This window comes from Chiloscyllium plagiosum, chromosome 4, assembly GCF_004010195.1.
Source record: "Chiloscyllium plagiosum isolate BGI_BamShark_2017 chromosome 4, ASM401019v2, whole genome shotgun sequence".
NCBI classification, from domain to species: Eukaryota; Metazoa; Chordata; class Chondrichthyes; order Orectolobiformes; family Hemiscylliidae; genus Chiloscyllium; species Chiloscyllium plagiosum.
The window spans coordinates 137,466,577-137,489,753 of NC_057713.1; the positions used below are offsets into that span (position 1 = coordinate 137,466,577).

Sequence of the window (23,177 nt, forward strand, 5' to 3'; positions counted from 1 at the left end):
GTCTTTGACTGGCTGATCAGGGTTCCTGACTGGCAGCAGTCCTTCTTGAGTTGACTTCCTTTCACTTGGAGACATGGCCATTTGATTGATTTACATGTGTGTGTGTGCCAGGCTGCTGGCGTATGCTGGATTTAAAAGAGTAAGTTGTAAGATTTCAGAATTCTATAGACATTAGAACAGCTCCCAAAGACTGAAAGGTAACAAATGCTACCTCTCTATTTCAGAAAGGAGCAAGGCAGGATACAGGAGACTTCAGGCCAGTTTGCCTAACATCAGTACTAGACAAAATTATAAAATCTGTTGTGAAGAACTTAGTAATGTAGCATTTAGAAAATCAGAAAACATTGATAAGGATAAATACAAAAGATTACTCAGGGAATTACAGTATATATATTAATATGTATTAAGAATTGGTTAATGGATAGACCATGGCCTTGGGATTAAGGATGTTGTTGGTCCTGAGGTGATTGAACTGTCCAGTACCTGGACAGGGGATACGTGCTGAACTGGGAGGCTGCAGTCTGCACTTGGCCTCCATCTGGGCCTATTAGAGATGTGTGAAATAGTTGGCTCCTTCATGGGTGGCCTTGGACTAGTGAACCTTTGGGGACATTATATTTTATTTCCCAGGTTTTGAGGATGTCCTTGAAATATTTTCTCTGCCCTCCTGGTAATCACTTGTGACAGAGTTCAAAGTAGAGAGCTCATTTTGAATGTTGTCATAGAAACATAGGAAATGGGAGCAGATGTAGGCCATTCAGTCCATCAAGCCTGCCCTACCATTCAGCAAGATCCTTTATCTTAATGCAATACTCTCACTTTCTCCTTATACCACTCTGCCTCAATTGAGTTCTTTCTTAAATATATTCAGTGATTTAGCCTCCACTGTCTTCTGTGGTAGAGAGTCCCACTGATTCACCACCCTCTGAGTAAAGGAACATCTCATCATTTCAGTCCTAAATGGTTTACCCCACTTTCTGAGTCTTCAGTCAGGCATAAGGAAACTGTGTATCTATTAAATTCACCGACTTGACTGGAATCCATGCCTCAAGATGAGGGATGTTGACTGAGAGAGGACATTGATATTGGAGTAACTATCCTGCCAATGACTAATGCCAGGCATCATTATGCTATTTCTCAAGCGATTTGAGATGTGTGCTGTTCGTTGTCCGTGTCTACAATGTATACAGAAGGGTAGATACCACAGCTATTCTATCAACTATGAGTTTGGTGTTGAGTTTGAGAAATTTGTCATGAAACACTCTGTTATTCTGACAGCAAAAAGCTGCACTGGCACATGGGAGGCAATCTTGAATTTCATCAGCAATAATCCCTCTCAAAGTTGACAAAGTTGAAGGATATTATGAGGTCAAAGATGGCCACGTACAGAGGTTAATGCTGCTCTTTGCACTTTCCTAAGATGTGTCTTGTCATGAAGACCATGTCCACTGTGTCTCTTGATCGAAAGAATCCACATTGTGACTCTGGTAGGAGGTCTTCAGCCAATGGACAGAGATGATTGAGGAGGATTCATTTGCAAGAACCACCCCATTGCCGTCAGCAGAATACCCTTCTCTCATTACTGTAATCAGTCAAATCTCCTTTCTTGAAGGTGACAATTAAAACATCATACAGAACATCTGGCATGCTCTCCCTCTTTCAGCTGAGAGAGTTGAGGTCATGGATTCAGGCCCAGAGTGATTGACCTGATATTTTAGTGTTTCAGCATCGGTTCCATCTGCACCTGCAGCTTATTAGTTCTCAGCTGTAGAATGGCCTTTTCAAACTCATGTAGGGCTGAGATGGTGAAGGGCTATTGGATGTGGTCGAGGGCGTGCATGCTGTGGATTGAGATTTGGTTAAGAAGGTCTTCAAAGTGCCCCTCCCAACGTATGCTCTCTATTTCTCTGTTCTTGATGTGTCCCATTTAATTTTAGCTCTCAGTGGGGTCGGTCCTTTAGTGCCAGGTCAGTCCTTTAGTGCCGGGTCGGTCCTTTAGTGCCGGGTCGGTCCTTTAGTGCTGGGTCGGTCCTTTAGTGCCGGGTTGGTCAGTGGAGTCGGTCCTTTAGTGCCGGGTCGGTCCTTTAGTGCCAGGTCGGTCCTTTAGTGCCGGGTCGGTCCTTAAGTGCCGGGTCAGTCAGTGGGGTTGGTCCCTTAATGCAGGGTTGGTCAGTGGGGTCCGTCCCTTAATGCCGGGTCAGTCAGTGGGGTTGGTCCCTTAATGCCGGGTTGGTCAGTGGGGTCCGTCCCTTAATGCCGGGTTGGTCAGTGGAGTCCGTTCCTTAATGCCGGGTTGGTCAGTGGAGTCCGTCCCTTAATGCCGGGTTGGTCAGTGGAGTCCGTTCCTTAATGCCGGGTTGGTCAGTGGGGTCGGTCCTTTAGTGCCAGGTTGGTCTGTGGAGTTGGTCCAGGGTGGAGCGAATAGCTGGGAAGGAAGATTGACAGGCGGGACAGGTCATGAGGGTGGTGCTGAGCTGGAAGGTTAGAACTAGTATAAGGTGGGGGGAGGGGAAATGAGAAAACTGGTGAAATTTACATTAATGTCATGGTGTTGGAGGGTTCCGAGGTGGAAGATGAGGCATTCTTCCTCCAGTATTGGGTGGTGAGGGAGTGACGACGGAGGAGGCCCAGGATCTGCATGTCCTTGGCAGATTGGGAGAGGGAATTAAAGTGTTCGACCACGGAGCGGTGGGGTTGATTGGTGCGGGTGTCCTAGAGACGTCCTCTGAAGCGCTCTGTGAAAAGGCGTCCTATCTCCTCAATGTAGAGGAGACCGCATCGAGTGCAACGGATACAGTAAATGGCATGTATCGAAGTGAAGGTGAAACTTGATGGATGTGGAAGGCTCCTTTGGCTGAACTGAACCTCACCCTCAACAATTTTCTTGGACGGAGATGAGGGGGGAGATGTGGGTGCAGGTCTTGCAATTCCTACAGTGGCAGAGGAAGGTGCTGGGAGGGTGGGTTGTTGGGGGTATGGACCTGACGAGGTAGTCACGGAGGGAACGGTCTTTATGGAAAGCTGGTAGGGGTGGGGAGGGAAATATATCTCTGGTGGTGGGGTCCATTTGTAGGTGGCTGAAATGGCAGAGGATGATGCGATGTATGTGGAGGTTGGTGAGGTAGAAGGTAAGGACCAAGGGGGTTCTGTCCTTGTTGCGGTTGGATGGGTGGGGTTCGAGGACAGAGGTGTGGGGCGTGGATGAGATGTGCTGGAGGGCATCATCAACCACTTGGAAGGGGAAATTGCGGTGTTTAAAGAAGGAGGCCAACTGGTGGAAATGGTCCTCCTGGGAACAGATGGTGTGGAGGCGGAGTAATTGGGAATAAGGGATTGCATTTTTGCAGAAGGCAGCGTGGGAGGAGGTGTAATCCAGATAGCTGTGTGAGTCGGTTAGTTTGTAGAAAATGTCAGTGTTGAGTTGGTCACTGTTGATGGAGATGGAGAGTTCCAGGAAGGGGAGAGAGGTGTCAGAGATGGTCCAGGTGCATTTAAGGTCGGGCTGGAATGTGTTGGTGAAGTTGATGAACTGTTCAACCTTCTCATGGGAGGACGAGGTGGGACTGATGCTGTCATCAATGTAGTGAGGAAAAAGTGGTGAGTGGTGCTGGTGTAATTGCGGAAGATAGACTGTTCCACATAGCCGCCAAAGAGACATGCACAGCTGGGGCCCATGTGGGTGACCATGGCTACTCCTTTCATCTGGAGGAAGTGGGAGGATTTGAATGAGAAATGTTGAGGGTGAGGACCAGTTCAGCCAAAGGAATAAGAGTGTCAGTGGAAGTCTAGCCCCATCAAATTCATCTCCACATACCTTGATACTGTCCTATCTCCCCAGTCCAGGAACTCCCCACATATGTTTGGGACACCACCCACACCCTCCACCTCCTCCAAGACTTCAGTTTCCCCGTCCCCAAAGTCTCATCTTCATCATAGACATCCAGTCCCTATACACCTCCATCCGCCATGACCAGGGCCTCCAAGCCCTCCGTTTCTTCCTCTCCTGACGTCCCCACCAGTATCCTTCGAATCCTTTAGTGCCAAGTTGGTCAGCCGAGTCGGTCCTTTAGTCCCAGATTGGTCAGTGGAGTCGGTCCTTTAGTCCCGGGTTGGTCAGTGGAATCGGTCCTTTAGTCCTGGATTGGTCAGTGGAGTCGGTCCTTTAGTCCCGGATTGGTCAGTGGAGTCGGTCCTTTAGTCCCGGGTTGGTCAGTGGAGTCGGTCCTTTAGTAGGGCAGGTAGACAATCTTAACTGAGCAGGAAAACAGTAGGGATAAAAGAGAATATTTTGGGATTAGCAGCCTGTAACTATCAGGGTAGTGTAGAGATCAGAACCTGAGGGGAAAAAAACTAAAGAAATATGGGTGCTGGAAAACAGAAAATGCTGCTGAAACTCAGCAGGTCAGGCAGCATCTGTGGAGAGAAAGTAGAGCTAACGTTTTGGGTTCAGTGTCCCATTCTTCAGAACTATTGTAGCCCAGAAAATGTTGGTGTATCCACTGGAGAAAGGGATGGGAAAGGAGTAAACGATAGGAGGAGATGGAGCCCAGAGAGAGAGTGAAGAAAAGCCAGTGAGGCTGTTGCTAAATCTCAAGCTCCACAGACAAAACCTGGCAGAGTGCTGGGGGAAAATGGTAGTGTTTTCTTTTCAGGTCACAGCTCCTGCCCCCTCCCCCCACAGCCTTTTAGAATGGCCTTCACTGTCATTCTCCCATTTCCCTTCCAGCATTCCCCACTCCATTCAGCCTGATGTTCTCAGTCCCAACCCCCTCACTAGACATATCAGACAGCTGATAAAAATCCTCACTCCCATGGCAGGGTGAATAGATTAGAAAGCTGAAGGAAAGAAGTACAAATGGTTATGGAACAAGACAGACGACATAGTGTTTAGAGTGTTCAGGTTTAGAATCATTTCAATCTGATCAAACCTGTAAGACAAAATTGTAAATAATAACATTACCTTAGTAAATAATAAACACTCCAGAAGGCAGCAGGCAGTGTATTTGCCTGTGAGGCCCATAGCATTGTGGTATGAGTCTTCCCTTTGCCAAGTTCATCAAGTTCAGGGGAACGATCAAAAAGTGCCATTCTTTCCTCTATGAGGCTCGATCTATTGTCATTCTGTTTTAGGTTTTTGTGCAGTAATGCTTGTGCAAGAGCCATTCTTGATTGCTTGGCAACTTTCAAAAATAAAATTGGAATACCAGCAGCTAAAAGAGGAAATGCATTGTCAAACACCTTAAAGTTCTCCATGACAGACTGAACGGCAGCGTGCTGAGCCTTTATCTTTTCAGTCTTATTGTGTTTCATCACTTGTTCATTTTTTCCAAATAGTGTTAAATACCCAGCTTCAAACATTATCTTGTATGAGAATTCATAAAGACTTTCAGTGATCCAGTTTCTAGAATCTGATATTTTCTTGTCTTGTAACATTATAAATTGGAGATTTTCCATCATGCTTGAGGTTAGAGGGCCCAAAGAGATTCCCTGCAGAGTCTTGTTGAAGATTTGATGAATTTCATCATAGCTTATCCCATATTTAGCATCCGTAAAATCTGCATGTCCAAACACCTGTGGAAGGCAAAATGGAATATTATATTCATTATAGTACAAGAAAATTAAATAAAAGCAATACTTATTTTTGTATTCTTTTTATGATAAAGAATTGCACTTATCATAACATAAAGAAAAACATTTTGCAGATATTAAATGCAGATTAGTTACTTTCTAAACCGCAATTTATAAATGAAAGCTGTCTTTTATCCACAGATAATTATTATTTTGTGCTGCAGGCATTCAGGAAAGATTAGATAAAATCTCTCCACTGACATTCTTCATTGGCTTGGCTCATAATATTACCTCATGCCACAAAATTTGAACTGCTTTTCTTCTAATGACAAGTTCACTAACTGAGAGCAATTTGGTTCAATACCTACAAGGATGGAGATCTCAGGAGTCCACTGACTAAACTAAAAATATACTCAGAAACAGCATTCTTTCATTTAGGAGAACAACTGAAATCAATTTGCAAAATGAAAAGATGGTGACTTGTAGGAAAAAGGGTCATTTATCAGCAATAGAAGACAAACAATATGCTTAAGACGTGGAATTGTTGAAAGCTTCTGAAGCAGAAGGAGCTTAGCAAGCCAAAGCCAGTGTCAGAGAAATTGAGAGCCTGGTTAGGAGAAATGAATGGAGAAATTCACTGAGATAAAGTGCAGCAAAGATAAATATCTTAATATCAATTGTCTGAAAGAGGAGAGATTTTCATCTTTGTTTTCTGAGTGGTAATCTAACTGGATGAATGTCTGCTCTTTGTTTGACTCATTCATTTCATGGCAGAAGTCTACCCAGCACTGATTTTAGAAATTAGTTCCACAGAACTTCAACAAACTCGTACTTGCTAGCAGGGCTGTTCCTGTTGTAAATTTGAATAAATGTTGGCAGAGGTGATCCAGAATTCACCTGTTTTACTGTCTTTCATAGCAGTGCACTGACCTCCTTTGGGTTACTTGGCTAAGCATAACACATCCTCCCCAGTAAGCCTTTCTGATTAATGTCTTCTAAATTCAATCTTTTCCAGCACTACTTTTCTCAGTTGCAAGGACAAGTGCCCACATGGTTCAAACCAAATATAAATCAACATATAAATTACACAATAAAGTTCTTATCCATTTTTCTCTTTGCCTTTGCAATTTGGAACTCTCTATCTCAATGTCGTCATGGAGGGATAATCTGATAAGTAGACAGTCTGTGTTCCCATTCCAGTGTCTTCTGTTTGAAACAACCTACATTTTTTGACATCTTTGGCATTTAATGCCTTGAAACAGATACAAGTAATGTAATTCTTCATCATCCTTTGTACACTTTCCCTCATGCCTAGCCTCTTGGGGAAAAAATTAGTTTAAAAAACTGAAACTTAGTAATGAGTGAACTGTACAAGACAAACCAGACCAGTGTGTCTCATTCATCAGTGTTACTGTCTTCTCCTTCTGGATTATTTTCACCTCACCCCTTAATATAATAACAGTTTTATTATCTTTATCACTCCTCGTGCTAGTTGATAGGGTATTGCAGACTAGAAAAAGGAAGAAGTTTATAAAACATGGGTCCATTTTCAGTTGACCAAGATATTGACAGAGGAAATGGGTGTTACCTTTGGTAAAATATGCTTAGGCACAATCTACAAGGCGTGCAATTCTGGTCTCCTGCCTATCGGAAAGATGTTGTGAAACTTGAAAGGGTTCAGAAAAGATTTACAAGGATATTGCCAGGGTTGGAGGATCGGAGCTACAGGGAGAGGCTGAACAGGCTGGGGCTGTTTTCCCTGGAGCGTCGGAGGCTGAGGGGTGACCTTATAGAGGTTTACAAAATTATGAGGGGCATGGATAGGATAAATAGACAAAGTCTTTTCCCTGGGGTTGGGGAGTCCAGAACTAGAGGGCATAGGTTTAGGGTGAAAGGGGAAAGATATAAAAGAGACCTACAGGGCAACGTTTTCACGCAGAGGGTGGTACGTGTATGGAATGAGCTGCCAGAGGATGTGGTGGAGGCTGGTACAATTGCAACATTTAAGAGGCATTTGGATGTGTATATGAATAGGAAGGGTTTGGAGGGATATGGGCCGGGTGCTAGCAGGTGGGACTAGATTAGGTTGGGATATCTGGTTAGCATGGACGGGTTGGACCGAAGGGTCTGTTTCCATGCTGTACATCTCTATGGCTCTATATACCTCACATAGATTCGGAAGGCCAGAAACAATCAGAATAACTAATTTAGTCAATCTTCAAATTCAGTGAAGGTAAAAAGCTGACAAAGTTAACAAAGAGAAAACTCATGCATCATGTACAACAGATGGCTGATCTGATTCCATTACATTATCACTGCTGCTGATGTGGAAAATTACTTTCAGAGAATCATTCAATTTTATCCCAAAAACATTTCGAGGAGAAAGTTACAGCCCAACATTGGGGCAATGTGTGGAATTAATGTTTCTGTTATGGATCATGTAATTTTTCAGAACAAACTGAAGCAAGAAAATTATGCCTCGTGCCACTTCTTTCCTTAAACCAAGTTAAAAAGTAGGACCTCAGTGGTAGTAATCTCAGGATTGCTACCAGTCCTGCGTGCAAGTCAAAGTAGAAATGATGGAATATTCAGGATGAATGAGTGGCTTGAGAGGTGGTGCAGGAGGAGGGAGGGGTTCGGATTTTTGGGAATTTGGGACCGGTTCTGGGGGAGGTGGGAGTATTACAAATTGGACGATCTACACCTGGGCCGGACTGGAAACAATGTCCTTGGGGGTGCTTTTGCTAACACTGTTGGGGAGGGTTTAAACTAATGTGGCAGGGGGGTGGGAATCAAATGAAGAGGTTAATGGACAGGAAGGAGATAGTAATTAAAGCATGTAAGGAACTAGTTAATGAAGTCAGCGTGACTAAGGGAAAAAAGTCAACTAGGCGAAAGTGAAGACAGCAGATGATGGAGATCAGAGTCAAGATTAGAGTGGTGCTGGAAAAGCACAGCAGGTCAGGCAGCATCCGAGGAGCAGGAAAATCAATGTTTCGGGCAAAAGCCCTTCATCAGGATTGCCCATTCATTCCTGATAAAGGGCTTTTGCCCGAAACAGGATTTTCCTGCTCCTCGGATGCCACCTGACCTGCTGTGCTTTTCCAGTGCCTCTCTAATCGTGACTAAGGGGAAGAGTAGGCTGGAGTGGTGGATGAACACAGAAGGACTGGTGTTCTGATGTGCACTTCTTTTGACACAAGAAATATAATAGGCAAGGCAGTTGAGCTTAGGGCTTGGTTTAGTATGTGGGAGGGTGATGTTATTGCTATTACTGAGACTTGGTTGAGGGAAGAGCATGATTGGCAACTAAATGTCCCAGGATATCAATGCTTCAAGTGGGATAGAGAGGGAGGGAAAAGGGGTGGAGGAGTTGCATTACTGGTCAAAGAGGATATCGCAGCTGTGCTGACGGAGGGCACTATGGAGGACTCGAGCAGCGAGGCAATGTGGGCAGAGCTCAGAAATAGGAAGGGTGTGGTCACCATGTTGGGATTGTACTACAGGCCTCCCAACAGCGAGCATGAGCTAGACGTACAAATATGTAAACAGATTATGGAAAGATGTAGGAGCAACAGGGTGGTAGTGATAGGAAATTTTAATTTTCCCAACATTGTCTGGGATTCACTTCGTGTTAGAGGATTGGATGGAGCAGAATTTTTAAGGAGCACCCAGGAGGGTTTTCTAGGTCAGTATGTAAACAATTCAATTCAGGAAGGGTCCATACTGGACCTGGTGTTGGGGAATGAGCCCAGCCAGGTGGTTGAAGTTTCAGTGTGGGATTACTTTGGGAATAGTGATCACAATTCCATACGTTTTAGGATACCCATGGACAAAGACGAGTGTGGTCCTAAAGGAAGAGTTCTAAATTGGGGGAAGGCCAACTATACCAAAATTCAGCAGGAGCTGGGGAATGTAGATTGGGAGCAGCTGTTTGAGGGTAAATCCACATTCGATATGTGGGAGGCTTTTAAAGAGAAGTTGATTAGAGTTCAGGAGAAGTATGATTCTGCAAAAATGAGGGATATAAGTGGCAAGATTAGGGAACCAAGGATGACAGGTGAAATAGTGAGACTAGCTAAAAGAAAAAGGGATACTTACATAAGGTCTAGGTGACTGAAGAAGGACGAAGCTTTGGAAGAATATCGGGAATGTAGGATCAATCTGAAATGAGGAATTAAGAGGGCTAAAAGGGGTCATGAGATATCCTTAGCAAACAGGGCTAAGGAAAATCCCAAAGCCTTTTATTCATATAGAAGGAACAAGAGGGCAATGAGGGAAAGGGCTAGCCCACTCAAGGACAAAGGAGGAAAGATATGCGTGGAGTCAGAAAAAAATGGGTGAGATTCTTAATGAGTACTTTGCATCAGTATTCACCAAGGAGAGGGACATGGCGGATTTTGAGGTTAGGGATAGATATTTGATTGCTCTAGGTCAAGTCAGCATAAGGAGTGAGGAAGTGTTGGGTATTCTAAAAGGCATTAAGGTGGACAAATCCCCAGGACCAGATGGGATCTATCCCAGGTTTCTGAGGGAAGTGAGAGAGGAAATAGCTGTGGCCTTAACAGATATCTTTGCAGCATCCTTGAAAATGGGGGAGGTCCCAAAGGACTGGAGAATTGCTAATGTTGTCCCCTTGTTTAAGAAGGGTAGCAAGGATAATCCAGGTAATTACAGACCGGTGAGCCTGACATAAGTGATAGGGAAGCTACTGAAGAAGATACTAAGGAATAGGATATATATCCATTTGGAAGAAAATGGGTTTAGCAGTGATAGGCAGCATGGTTTCGTGCAGGGAAGGTCATGTCTTACAAACCTAATAGAATTGCTTGAAAAGGTGACAACATTGATTGATGGGGCAAGGAATGTAGATGTCATATTCATGGACTTTAGTAAGACGTTTGATAAAGTTCCCCATGGTAGGCTGATGAAGAAGGTGAAGTCACATGAGGTCCAGGGTGTTCTAGCTAGATGGATAGAGAACTGGCCGGGCAACAGGAGACAGAGAGTAATAGTGGAAGGGAGTTTCTCAAAATGGAGACCTGTGACCAGTGGTGTCCCACAGGAATCCATGGTGGGACCACTGCTGTTTGTGATATACATAAATGATTTGGAGGAAGGTGTAGGTTGCCTCATTAGCAAGTTTTCAGATGACACTAAGATTGGTGGAGTAGCATGTAGTAAAGGGGACGGTCAGAGAATACAGCAGAATATAGATAGATTGGAGAGATGGGCAGAGAAATGGCCAATGGAGTTTAATCCAGACAAATGGGAGTTGATGTATTTTGGAAGATCCAATTCCAGAGTGAACTATACAGTAATTGGAAAAGCTCTGGGGAAAATTGATATACAGGGAGATCTGGATGTTAAGGTACATTGTATCCTGAAAGTGGCAACGCAGGTCGATAAAGTGGTCAAGGAGGCATACGGCATGCTTACCTTCATCGGATGGGATATTGAGTACAAAAATTAGCAGGTCATGTTACAGTTATATAGGAGTTTGGTTCGGCCACATTTGGAATACTGTGTACAGTTCTGGTCGCCACATTACCAAAAGGATGTGGATGCTTTGGAGAGGGTGCAGAGGAGGTTCACCACGATGTTGCCTGGTTTGGATGGAGCGAGCTATGAGGAAAAGTTGAGTAGATTAGGGTTATTTTCATTGGAAAGAAGGCGGTTGAGGGGGGACCTGATTGAGGTCTACAAAATCATGAAATGTGTAGACAGGGTGGATAGCAAGAAACTTTTTCCCAGAGTGGAGGACTCAATTACTGGGAGTCATGAGTTCAAAGTGAGAGGGGAATGGTTTCGGGGAGACATACATGAATGGTGAGTGCCTGGAACATGTTGCCAGCAGAGGTGGTAGGGGCGCGAACAATATCTTCATTTAAGATGTATCTAGATAGATACACGAATGGGGATAGAGCAAAGGGATACAGATCCTTAGAAAATAGGAGGCAGGTTTAGATAGAGGATCTGAATCGATGTAGGCTTGGAGGGCCGAAGGGCCTGTTCTTGTGCTGTAATGTTCTTTGTTGTTTGTAATTTGCTCCACCACCTCCTTTTGTACATATTTATCATTGCTATAATAATGTTTTCTGAAAACAAAACAATTTTCATTTCTAATTGGGTTGTAGTCTTGTTGAGATAGAATTAGTAGTACAAAGCAAATTTACAGTCCAAGAACAGGCCCTTCAGCCCTCCAAGCCTGTGCTGATCCAAATCCACTGTCTAAACCTATCACCCAATTCCTAAGCATCTGTATCCCTCTGCTCCCCACCTACTCATGCATCTGTCCAGACGCACCTTAAATGAATCTACCGTGCCTGCCTCTACCGCCTCTGCTGGCAACGCCTTCCAGGCACCTACCACCCTCTGTCTAAAGTACTTTCCGCGTGTATCCCCCTTAAACCTCTCACCTTGAAAGCGTGACCTCTCATTATTGAATCCTTCACCTTGGGAAAAAACTTATCTCTATCCACCCTGTCTATACCCTTAATGATTTTGTAGACTTCAATCAGGTCCCCCCTCAATCTCTTTTATTCTAATGAAAACAATCCTAACCTACTCGACCTCTCTGCAACTCACCTTCCATTCCAGGCAACATCCTCGTAAACCTTCTCTGCACCCTCTCCAAAGCGTCCACATCATTTTGGTCACGTGGTGACCAGAACTGTACACAGTATTCTAAATGCAGCCGAACCAATGTCTTGTACAATTTCAACATGACCTGCCAGCTCTTATACTCAATACTCCATCCGATGAAGGCAAACATACCAAACACCTTCTTGACCACTCTATCCACCTGTGCAGCCACCTTCAGGGTATAATGGACCTGAACTCCCAGATCTCTCTGCTCATCAATTTTTCCCCAAGGCGCTTCCGTTTACAGTATAGTTCACTCGAGAATTAGACTTCCCAAAATGCATCACCTCACATTTGCCTGGATTGAACTCCATCTGCCACTTCTCCGCCCAACTCTCCAGTCTATCTATATTCTCCTGTATTCTTTGACAGTCCCTTATGCTTTCTGTTACTCCACCAATCTTCGTGTCATCTGCAAACTTACTGATCATACCAACAGGGTCCTCTTCCAGATCACAAACACAGTGGCCCCAGCACTGATCCCTGTGGAACACCACTGGTCACCTTTCTCCATTTCGAGAAACTCCTTTCAACTACTACTCTCTGTGTCCTGTTGCTCAACCAGTTCTTTATCCACCTATCTAGAACACCCTGCACACCATGTGACTTCACTTTCTCCATTAGTTTACCATGGGAAACCTTATCAAATGCCTTACTAAAGTCCATGCATATGATACCTACAGCCCTTCCTTCATCCATCAACTTGGTCACTTCGTCAAAGAACTCTATTAAGTTGGTAAGGCACGATCTCCCCGCACAAAACCATGTTGCCTATCACTGATAAGCCCATTCCTTTCCAAATATAAATAGATTTTATCCCTCAGTACCTTCTCCAGCAACTTTCACACCACTGACGTCACGCTTACTGGTCTGTAGTTACCTGGAATATTCTTACTACCCTTCTTGTACAGGGGGATAACATTAGCAACCCTTCAGTCCTCTGTAACTTCACCTATGTTTAAGGATGCTACAATGACATCTGTCAGGGTTCCAGCTATTTCCTCTCTTGCCTCCCTCATCAACCTGGGATACATCCCATCTGGTCCTGGGGATATGTCCACCTTAATATCCTTTAGCCTAGTCAACACATCTTCCCTCCTTATGTCAACATGATCCAGAACATGAAACTTCTATCTCTAATCTCAACATTGATCATGTCCCTCTCTTCAGTGAAAACTGTAGCAAGGTAATCATTGAGAATCTCACCCATTTCCTCAGATTCGACATACAACCTTCCTTCCTTATCCTTTAGTGGACCAACCCTTTCTTTAGTTACCCTCTTGCTTCTTATATATGAATAAAAGGCCTTGGGATTCTCCTTAATTCTGCCCGCTAAAGTTATTTCATGACCCCTTTTAGCCCGCTTGAATCCTTGTTTAAGATTGGTCATACTCTCTCGATATGCCTCCAAAGGCCTGTCCTGTTCTTACCTTCCCTTTTCCTCTTGGCTAGTCGCATGATTTCTCCTATCATTCATGGTTCACGAATATTACCTTTCCTATCCCTTGTTTTCAATGGGGCATGCCTATCCTGCACTATCATTAACCTATCTTTGAAAGCCACTGATCAAATGTGGACTTCCCTCCAAATAGCTGCTCCCAAACCATATTTTCCAGCTCCTGCTAAACTTTAATATAATTGGCCTTGGTCCAGTTTTGTACTCTTCCCTTAGGACCACTTTCATCTTTGTCTACGAGTATTCTAAAATTTACAGAATTGTGATCACTATTCCGAAAGAAATCTCCCACTGCAACTTCTACCACCTGGCCTGGCTCATTCCCCAACACCAGATCCAATTTGGCCCCTTCCCTCATCGAACTATTGACATACTGCTCTAGAAAACTTTCCTGGATGCTCCTTACAAATTCTGCCACATTCAGACCTCTGACACTAAGTGAAGAGCTGCTCCTTTTTTTGAGGTATTTTAGGTGCTGGAGGTGATTTCCTCGAATTCCAGGAGCAGCAATTACTGTTTTATATGCTGGAGCAGACAAAGGAAGGACAGGGTGAGGACAGGGCAGGAGAGAGAGAGAGAGAGAGAGAGAGAGAGAACCTGCACAGTTACTGCCTTTGCTATTTTTGAATTCATGTGTCGCTGGACATCAGAGTGCATCTGGAAAAATGAACAAACAGTGAATTCCAGAGGAAGTGGTGGAGGCTGGTACAATTGCATCTTTTAAGAGGCATCTGGATGGGTGTATGAATAGGAAGGGTTTGGAGGGATATGGGCAGGGTGCTGGAAGGTGGGACTAGATTGGGTTGGGATATCTGGTCAGCATGGACAGGTTGGACCGAAGGATCTGTTTCCATGCTGTACATCTCTATGACTCTATGACTTCTATCTCCCATCACCACCACCCTGTTGCCTCTACATCTTTCCATAATCTGTTTACCTATTTGTTCTTCTACCTCACATTCACTGTTGGGAGGCCTGTAATACAGCCCTTCTTATTTCTCAGCTCTACCCATAATGCCTTACTGCTCAAGACAGTCCATAGTGTTCTCCTTTAGCACAGCCGTGATATCATCCCTGACCAGCGAAGTAACTTCTTCCCCCCTTTTACTTCCCTCCCTGTCCTGTCTGAAGCATCGATATCCTGGAACATTTAGTTGCCAATCATGCCCTTCCTTCAACCAAATCTCTGTGATCACAGTAATGTCATACTCCCAGGCACCAATCCAAGCCCTAAGTTCATCTGCCCTATCCAATATACTCCTTGCATTAAAGTATATGCACTTCAGGCCGCCAGTTCTTTTGCGTTCATCTGCTCTCTGTGTACTCTTCCCCTTGGTAATGTTAACTTCATGATCCTTACAGTCTCTAGTTTCCACCTCACTGTCTACTTGTCTTCTCTTCTGGTTCCCAGCTCTCAGCCACATTAGTTACAACCTCCCCGACAGCAGTAGCAAAACCTCCCCCAAGCACATAAGTTCCAGTCTGGTTCAGGTGTACACCATCCAATTTGTAAAAGTCCCATCTTCCCCAGAACCGATCCAAATGTCCCACAAATCTGAACCCCTCCCTCCTACACCATCCCTCAAGCCACATGTTCATCCTGTGTATTCTTTCATTTCTACCCTGGATAGCACGTGGCACTGGTAGCAATCCTGAGATCACTACCTTTGAGGTCCTCCTCTTCAAGTTCTCTCCTAGCTCCCTCAATTCTGCTTTCAGGACCTCATCTCGTTTTTTTATTTACATCATTGGTGCCAATGTGCACCATGACAACTGGGTGTACACCCTCCCCTTTTAGAATGCTCTGCAGCCGATCGGTGACATCCCTGATCCGTGCACCTGGGAGGCTACATGCCATCTGGGAGTCTCGTTTTTGGCCACAGAACCAACTATCTACTCCCCTTACAATAGAATCCCTAATGATTATGACCCTATGCGTCTTCTCCCGTCCTTCTGAACAGCAGTGCCCGCCATGGTGCCATGATCTTCGCAACTGTTGCCCTCCCCTGGTGAGCCATCTACCCTAACAGAATCTAAAACGTTATACCTGTTTTGGAGGGAGATGATTGCAGAGTACCCTGCAGGGGATCTGAGTACTGAAGATCATAAGATTTAGGAACACAATCAGACCCTTTGGCCCATCAAGACTGCTCTGCCATTCAGTCATGGCTGATATGTTTCTCAACCCCATTCTCCTGTATTCTCCCCATAGCCCTTCATCCCCTTATTCATCAAGAACCGATATATCTCTGTCTTCAATATACTCAATGACTTAGCCAATGCAACCTTCAATAGCAATGAGTTCCACAGATTAACTACCCTCCAGAAGAAAGAAGAAATTCCTCCTATTTCAGTCTAAAGATCATCCTTTCACTCTGAGGTCATGCCGGCAGGTCCTAGTCTCTCCTTGTAATGGAAACATCTTCTCCATGTCCACTTTATCCAGGCCTCTTTGTATACTATAAGTACTAATCAGATCCCCCCCTCATCCCTCTAAACTCCCTTGAGTACATACCCAGAGCCCTCAACCGCTCCTTATATGATGAGCTCTTCATGCCCTAAGATGACGAGATTTGCTATGTCTAATCCTGTATTTTTGCCTGTTTTGAATAACAAGTGCCACTTTGAGAGAGAGTTATCACCTGCAGATCTAATGTCACTTCAAAATGGCAACCATTCTGTGGTACTGCTGCAATATTCAAACGTGTTATTTTGCAAATGTTCGGGTATCTACAGCCAGATACTGAGAATGGACACTGAGAATTTGTTTTTTTCATTCACAGGATTTGGGTGGACATCACTGGTGAGGCCAGTATTTATTGCCCCTTTTCAAATTGCCCTTGAGAAGCTGGTGGTGATCCAATGTCACCCATGCTCTTTTCAACTCACATTCAAAGACCATCTGATTTAAATACATAGGCCCATTCCTGCATTTTAGCTCTGCATGGGCTGATGTACTGGCCTGGTCTTGCTAATAGAAAATTAACTTTGTTTCTGTTTCCACAGATGCTGGTGCTGCAGGAAGATATTGGTATAGCGGTAATGACACTGAACAACAATCTAGAGGCACAGATGCTCCCAGACCTGTTGAGGATTAGAGTGATGCTGGAAAAGCACAGCAGGTCAGGCAGCATCCAAGGAGCAGGAAAATCAATGTTTTGGGCAAAAGCCCTTCATCAGGAATAGAGGCAGGGAGCCTGCAGGGTGGAGAGATAAATTAGAGGGGGGTGGGGGTGCAGAGAAAGTAGCATAGAGTACAATAGGTGAGTGGGGGAGGGGATGTTGATGATAGGTCAGAGAGGAGGGTGGGGGAAGATAGCAAAGAATACAATGGATGAATGGGGGTGGGGATGAAGGTGATAGATCAGAGATGAGGGTGGAGTGGATAGGTGGAAAGGAAGATATGCAGATAATACAAGTCATGTGCACAGTGCTGAGCTGGAAGGTTGATTGGAGCGGCTGTTTGAGGGTAAATTTACATTGGACGGATGAAGCCCTTGAGGTATATAAGGAAAGTAGGAAAGAACTTAAACAAGGAATTAGAACGGCTAAAAGGAATCACGAAATGTTGTTAGCAAACAGGATTAAGGAGAATCCTAAGACTTTTTATACATATTAGATTAGATTACTTACAGGCCCTTCGGCCCAACAAGTCCACACCGACCCGCCGAAGCGCAACCCATCCATACCCCTACATGTACCCCTTACCTAACACAACGGGCAATTTAGCATGGCCAATTCACCTGACCTGCACATCTTTGGACTGTGGGAGGAAACCGGAGCACCCGGAGGAAACCCACGCAGACACGGGGAGAACGTGCAAACTCCACACAGTCAGTCGCCTGAGGCGGGAATTGAACCCGGGTCTCTGGTGCTGTGAGGCAGCAGTGCTAACCACTGTGCCACCGTGCCGCCCACTGATATATAAAAAGCAAGAGGGTAGCCTAGGAAAGGGTCAGCTTACACAGATACAAAGGAGGAAATCTCCATGTGGAGCCAGAAGAGGGAGGTGAGGTCCTAATGAATACTTTGTGTCGATATTCACCAAAGAGAAGGAATTGGTGAAGGATGATCTCAGGGAAGGGAGTGTCGAGTTTCTAAGCCAAGTTGCTATTAAAAAGGAAGAGGTGTTGTGCAGCTTAAAAAGTATTAAGGTAGATAAGTCCTCAGGTCCTGAGGGAATCTATCTCAGAATGTTGAGGGAGGCAAGAGAACAAATTGCTGGAGCATTGACAGACATCTTTGTATCCTCTTTGGCCACAGGTGAGGTCCCAGAGGACTGGGGAATAGCCAATGTTGTCCCATTGTATAAGAAAAGTAGCAGGGATAATCCTGGAAATTACAGGTATGTGAGTTTCATATTGATAGTAAGGAAATTATTAGGAAAAGATTCTCAGGAACAAATTTTATACACACTTAAAAGCAAATGGACTGAATAGGGATGAACAGCATGGTTTTGTGTGGGGGAAGTAGTGCCTCACTAACTTGATCAAGTTTTCTGAGGAGGTGACAAAGATGGTTGATGCTATCCAAATGGACTCAGTAAAGTCTTTGACAAGGTCCCTCCTGGCAGACTGGTACAAAAGGTGAAGTCACATGATATCTGGGGTGAACTGCAAGGTGGATGCAGAACTGGCTTAGTCATAGGAGACAGAGGGTAGCGCTGGAAGGATGCTTTTCAGAATGGAGAGCTGTGACTAGTGGTGTTCCACAGGGATCAGTCCTGGGACCTGTGCTGTTCATCGTTTATATAGATGAGGATAGGGCAGTTGACGTGGTACACATGGACTTCAGTAAATCCTTTGATAAGGTTCCACATGGTAGGCTGTTGGAGAAAGTGCAGAGACATGGGATTGAGGGTGATTTAGCAGTTTGGATTAGAAACTGGCTTCCTGAAAGAAGGCAGCAAGTGATAGTTCATGGAAAATATACAGCCTGGAGTCCAGTTACTAGTGGTGTGCTACAAGGATCTGTTTTGGGACCACTGCTGTTTGTCATTTTTATAAATGACTTAGATGCAGGCATAGGTGGATGGATTAGTAAATTTGCAGATGACACTAAAGTCGGTGGAGTAGTGGACAGTTTGGAAGAATGTTACAGATTACAGGGGGACTTGGATAAACTACAGAATTGGGCTGAGAGGTGGCAAATGGAGTTCAATGCAGCTAAGTGTGAGGTGGGAAGAATAACAGGAAGGAAGTGAGGACTGCAGATGCTGGAGATCAGAGCTGAAAATGTGTTGCTGGAAAAGCGCAGCAGGTCAGGCAGCTTCCAAGGAACTGGAGAATCAACGTTTCGGGCATGAGCCCTTCTTCAGGAATGAGGAAAGTGTGTCCAGCAAGATAAGATAAAAGGTATGGAGGAGGGACTTGGGGGAGGGGCATTGGAAATGCGATAGGTGGAAGGAGGTCAAGGTGAGGGTGATAGGCCGGAGTGGGGGTGGGGGCGGAGAGGCCAGGAAGAAGATTGCAGATTAGGAAGGCGGTGCTGAGTTCGAGGGATTTGACTGAGACAAGGTGGGAGGAGGGGAAATGAGGAAACTAGAGAAATCTGAGTTCATCCTTTGTGGTTGGAGGGTTGCGAGGCGGAAGATGAGGCGCTCTTCCTCCAACCGTCGTGTTGCTATGGTCTGGCGATGGAGAAATCCAAGGACCTGCGTGTCCTTGGTGGAGTAGGAGGGGGAGTTGAAGTGTTGAGCCACACGGTGGTTGGGTTGGTTGGTCCGGGTGTCCCAGAGGTGTTCTCTGAAACGTTCCGCAAGTAGGCGGCCTGTCTCCCCAATATAGAGGAGGCCACATCGGGTGCAGTAAATGATGTGTGTGGAGGTGCAGGTGAATTTGTGGTGGATATGGAAGGATCCCTTGCGGCCGCCACCTCCAAACGGACCCCACCACCAAGGATATATTTCCCTCCCCTGGTTCTGGTCACAACACAACCAAAAGGATGTGGATGCTGTGGCAAGGGTACAGAAAAGGTTTATCAGCATGTTGCCTGTTATGGGAGATTTTAGTCATGAAGAAAGGTTGGATAGACTGGGTTTGTTTTCACTGGTTAACAGGAGTTTGAGGGGCAACCTGATAAAAGTTTATAAGATTGTGAATGGCCTGGATAGAATGGGAAGTGTGAGACTTTTTCCGAGGGTGGAGCGGTCAATTACTACGGGACACAGGTTCAAGGTGCCAGGGCAGGGGGGATGTTTAAAAGAGATGTGTGAGACAATTTTTTCACACAATGGATGGCGAGTGCCTGGAATGCGTTGCCTGAAAAGTTAGTGGAAACAAACACAATCACAGCATTCTAGAAGCACCTGTACGAATATGAACACAAAGGGAATAGAGGGATACGGATCCTGTAAGTGAAGATAGCTTTAGTGTGGAAGGGCAAAATGTGTCAGCGCAGACTTGAAGGGTCAGAGAGCCTGTTCCTGTCCTGTATTGTTCTTTGTTGTTTGTTTTGTTCTCATGTATCTGGACTATAATGGTTACAATGACAACTATCATTGATTGTTGTAAAAAATTACATTTCTTCGATAGACTCTTTTTGAGAAGGAAATCTGCCAGCCTTACCTGGCCTAGACCCACAGCAATGTGGTTGACTCTTAGTTACAGTCTGAAACGGCCAAACAAGCCATTCACTTCAAGGGTAACTAGGGATGGGTAACAAATATAGTCCTTGCCGGGGAAGGCCACATCCATGAAAGCAAATATTTGCAGTATTTTTGTTTTTGTTTATCAAACAGGCTTAGAGGTGCAAAAAGAATCGGCTTTTGACTGTCACAATTGGCTAACAATTTAGAAGTGTCTCGTTGTGTAATTAAGCTTTATTTTTTTAAAAATTGAAATTTAATCCTAAAAGTGTGTATCATTTAATTAAGTTTAAAATCAACAGTTGTGCATGTCCTTCTAAGTTTGTAGATGACCAGTAGAAAGCAAAAAACCAAACAGTCAAGGAGGCAGAGACTTGAGATGAGGAGACGGAGAAAAAGAAGCACAGTAGATTTTACAATATTCACAAAGCTGAAACACACTAGGGAATTATTAATGCTATATGGTTATGAAAAGTAATGTGGAGTAGGGTAAGAGGGAACATTCATAGGGCTTTGAGACATTTTCCTCAGCGCTTTTGTCCTTCTTCCCCCAAGTTATAATCAATAATTAGCAATGTAGAAATTCACCTCCAAGTGCTTAACTGAAATGAGTAAACATATAAATTGTAATGTCACAATTTAATTACTTGTGATGCTGAGCACAGTGTGAGTGCTTATGTGTGGTACATCAATGCAGAAAAAAACATGTTTATGTAAAGTTAGCTAGGCCGGGATGATAATAACTAAAGAACTAAAGAACAAAGAAAACAACTACAAATAATGATTGATTACGTGCTTCCAAAAGCAACTTGAACAAACAAGAACGTGAAGTTGATTAGATTATGATTTGGAGATGGTGGTGTTGGACTGGGGAGTACAAAGTTAAAAATCACACAACACCAGGTTATAGTCCAACAGGTTTAATTGGATAGTTTCACTTTAAGAAGTGAAACTATCCAATTAAACCTGTTGGACTATAACTGGGGAGTACAAAGTTAAAAATCACACAACACCAGGTTATAGTCCAACAGGTTTAATTGGATAGTTTCACTTTAAGAAGTGAAACTATCACTGTATTCTAACAGATGAAAGGCTTAACAGACAATCAATTTTTCAATGTATAATTTCAGTTACATCACACTGCAAATTTTTGCTATAAATTCTGTGTTACGATCGAGCCCTCCACTATCACCTGATGAAGGAGCGTCGCTCCGAAAGCTAGTGTTCTTCCAATTAAACCTGTTGGACTATAACCTGGTGTTGTGTGATTTTTAACTTTGATTAGATTAATTCCCTACAGTGTGGAAACAGGCCCCTTGGCCCAACAAGTCCTCACCAACCCTCTGAAGAGCAACCCACCCAGACCCATTCCCCTACCCTACGTCTTTTTTTACTTCGACTAATGCACCTAACACTACGGGCAATTTAACATGGTCAATTCACCTAACCTGCACATGTTTGCACTGTGGGCGGAAACCCACGCATACATGGAGAGAACGTGCAAACTCCACACAGACAGTTGCCTGAGGTGGGAACTGAACCTGGGTCCCTGGCGCTGTGATGCAGCAGTGCTAACCACTGAGACACCATGCCGCCCTCTTGATGTAGCTGACGGATCAGGTATTGCTTACCCTGCAAAGTAAGGATATCCTACATGTCCAAAGTTGTCCACATGTCACTGACTTGATTATGATCTGTAATTTTAACCTTGCTAAGCCATGTGGCAAGCTCAGACTACTGTAATGAAGACAGAAATGAGTTATGACTAAGTCATTGCAATACAATTAAATTATATTTCTGAATCCACCAATTCATATCCTGTTGCTCAACAACTTCCATTAAAATGTCCTCAATGTGTTCATTTTTAAATTAGATGCCCATTAGGAGAGCTAGAAGGGGGCATTTAAAAGTTTTAGCGAGTAGGATTAAGGAAAACACTGAAGCATTCTGCACTTACGTGAGGAACAAGAGGATCGGGTTAGACCATTTAGGACAGAGATGAGGAGAAACTTCTTCACCCAGAGAGTGGTGGCTGTGTGGAATGCTCTGCTCCAGAGGGCAGTGGAGGCCCAGTCTCTGGATTCGTTTAAGAAAGAGTTGGATAGAGCTCTCAAGGATAGTGGAATCAAGGGTTATGGAGATAAGGCAAGAACAGCCATGATCATATTGAATGGTGGTGCAGGTTCGAAGGGCAGAATGGCCTACTCCTGCACCTATTGTCTATTGTTTATGAGAACAGCGTGAGACAGGCTGATTCACTCCAACAGGTTGATGTTAAGATGGAAAATGTGCAGAATAGACAAGTCCCTTGCGCTAACCCTGTATTCTGCATTCAAGTTTGACTTTCCAAAATTAATTTCCAGGTTGAACTCCATCTGCCACTTATCAGCCCAGTTCTGCATCCTGTGAATGCCCTGTTGCAAACTATAACAGCCCTCCACACTATCCACTACTCCACCAACCTTCCTGTCATCCACAAACTTACTAACCCACCCTTCCGCTTCCTCATCCAAATCGTTTATAAAAATCACAAAGAGCAGAGGTCCCAGAACAGATCCTTGCGGAACACCACCGGTCACTCACTGAGCTCCAGGCTGAATACTTTCCATCTATTACCACCCTCTGTCTTCTATAAGCTAGCCAATTCTGTGTCCAGACAACCAAATTTCCCTATATCCCATGCTTCCTTACTTTCTGAATGAGCCTACCATGGAGAACCTTATCAAACACCTTGCTAAAATCCATGTACACCACATCCACTGCTCCACCTTCATCAATGTGTTTTATCACATCCTCAAAGAATTCAATAAAGTTAGTGAGGCATGACTTTCCCTTCACAAATCCATGCTGACTATCTCTCATCAAACTATGATTTTCCAAGAAATCATTAATCATGTCTCTCAGAATCCTCTCCAATAATTT

At 44.3% G+C, this 23,177-nt stretch overlaps 1 protein-coding gene across 1 annotated transcript in view; it reads right to left on the reverse strand.

Moving 5' to 3' along the window:
- The window catches only part of LOC122549464 (cytochrome P450 7A1-like), a 59,098-nt gene that overhangs the window by 16,857 nt on the left and 19,064 nt on the right, over nucleotides 1–23,177 (reverse strand). Inside the window, exon 3 of the mRNA XM_043689324.1 lies at nucleotides 4,961–5,571. Within this exon, the coding sequence (XP_043545259.1) occupies nucleotides 4,961–5,571 (611 nt within the window). The remainder of the gene's footprint in view (nucleotides 1–4,960; nucleotides 5,572–23,177) is intronic.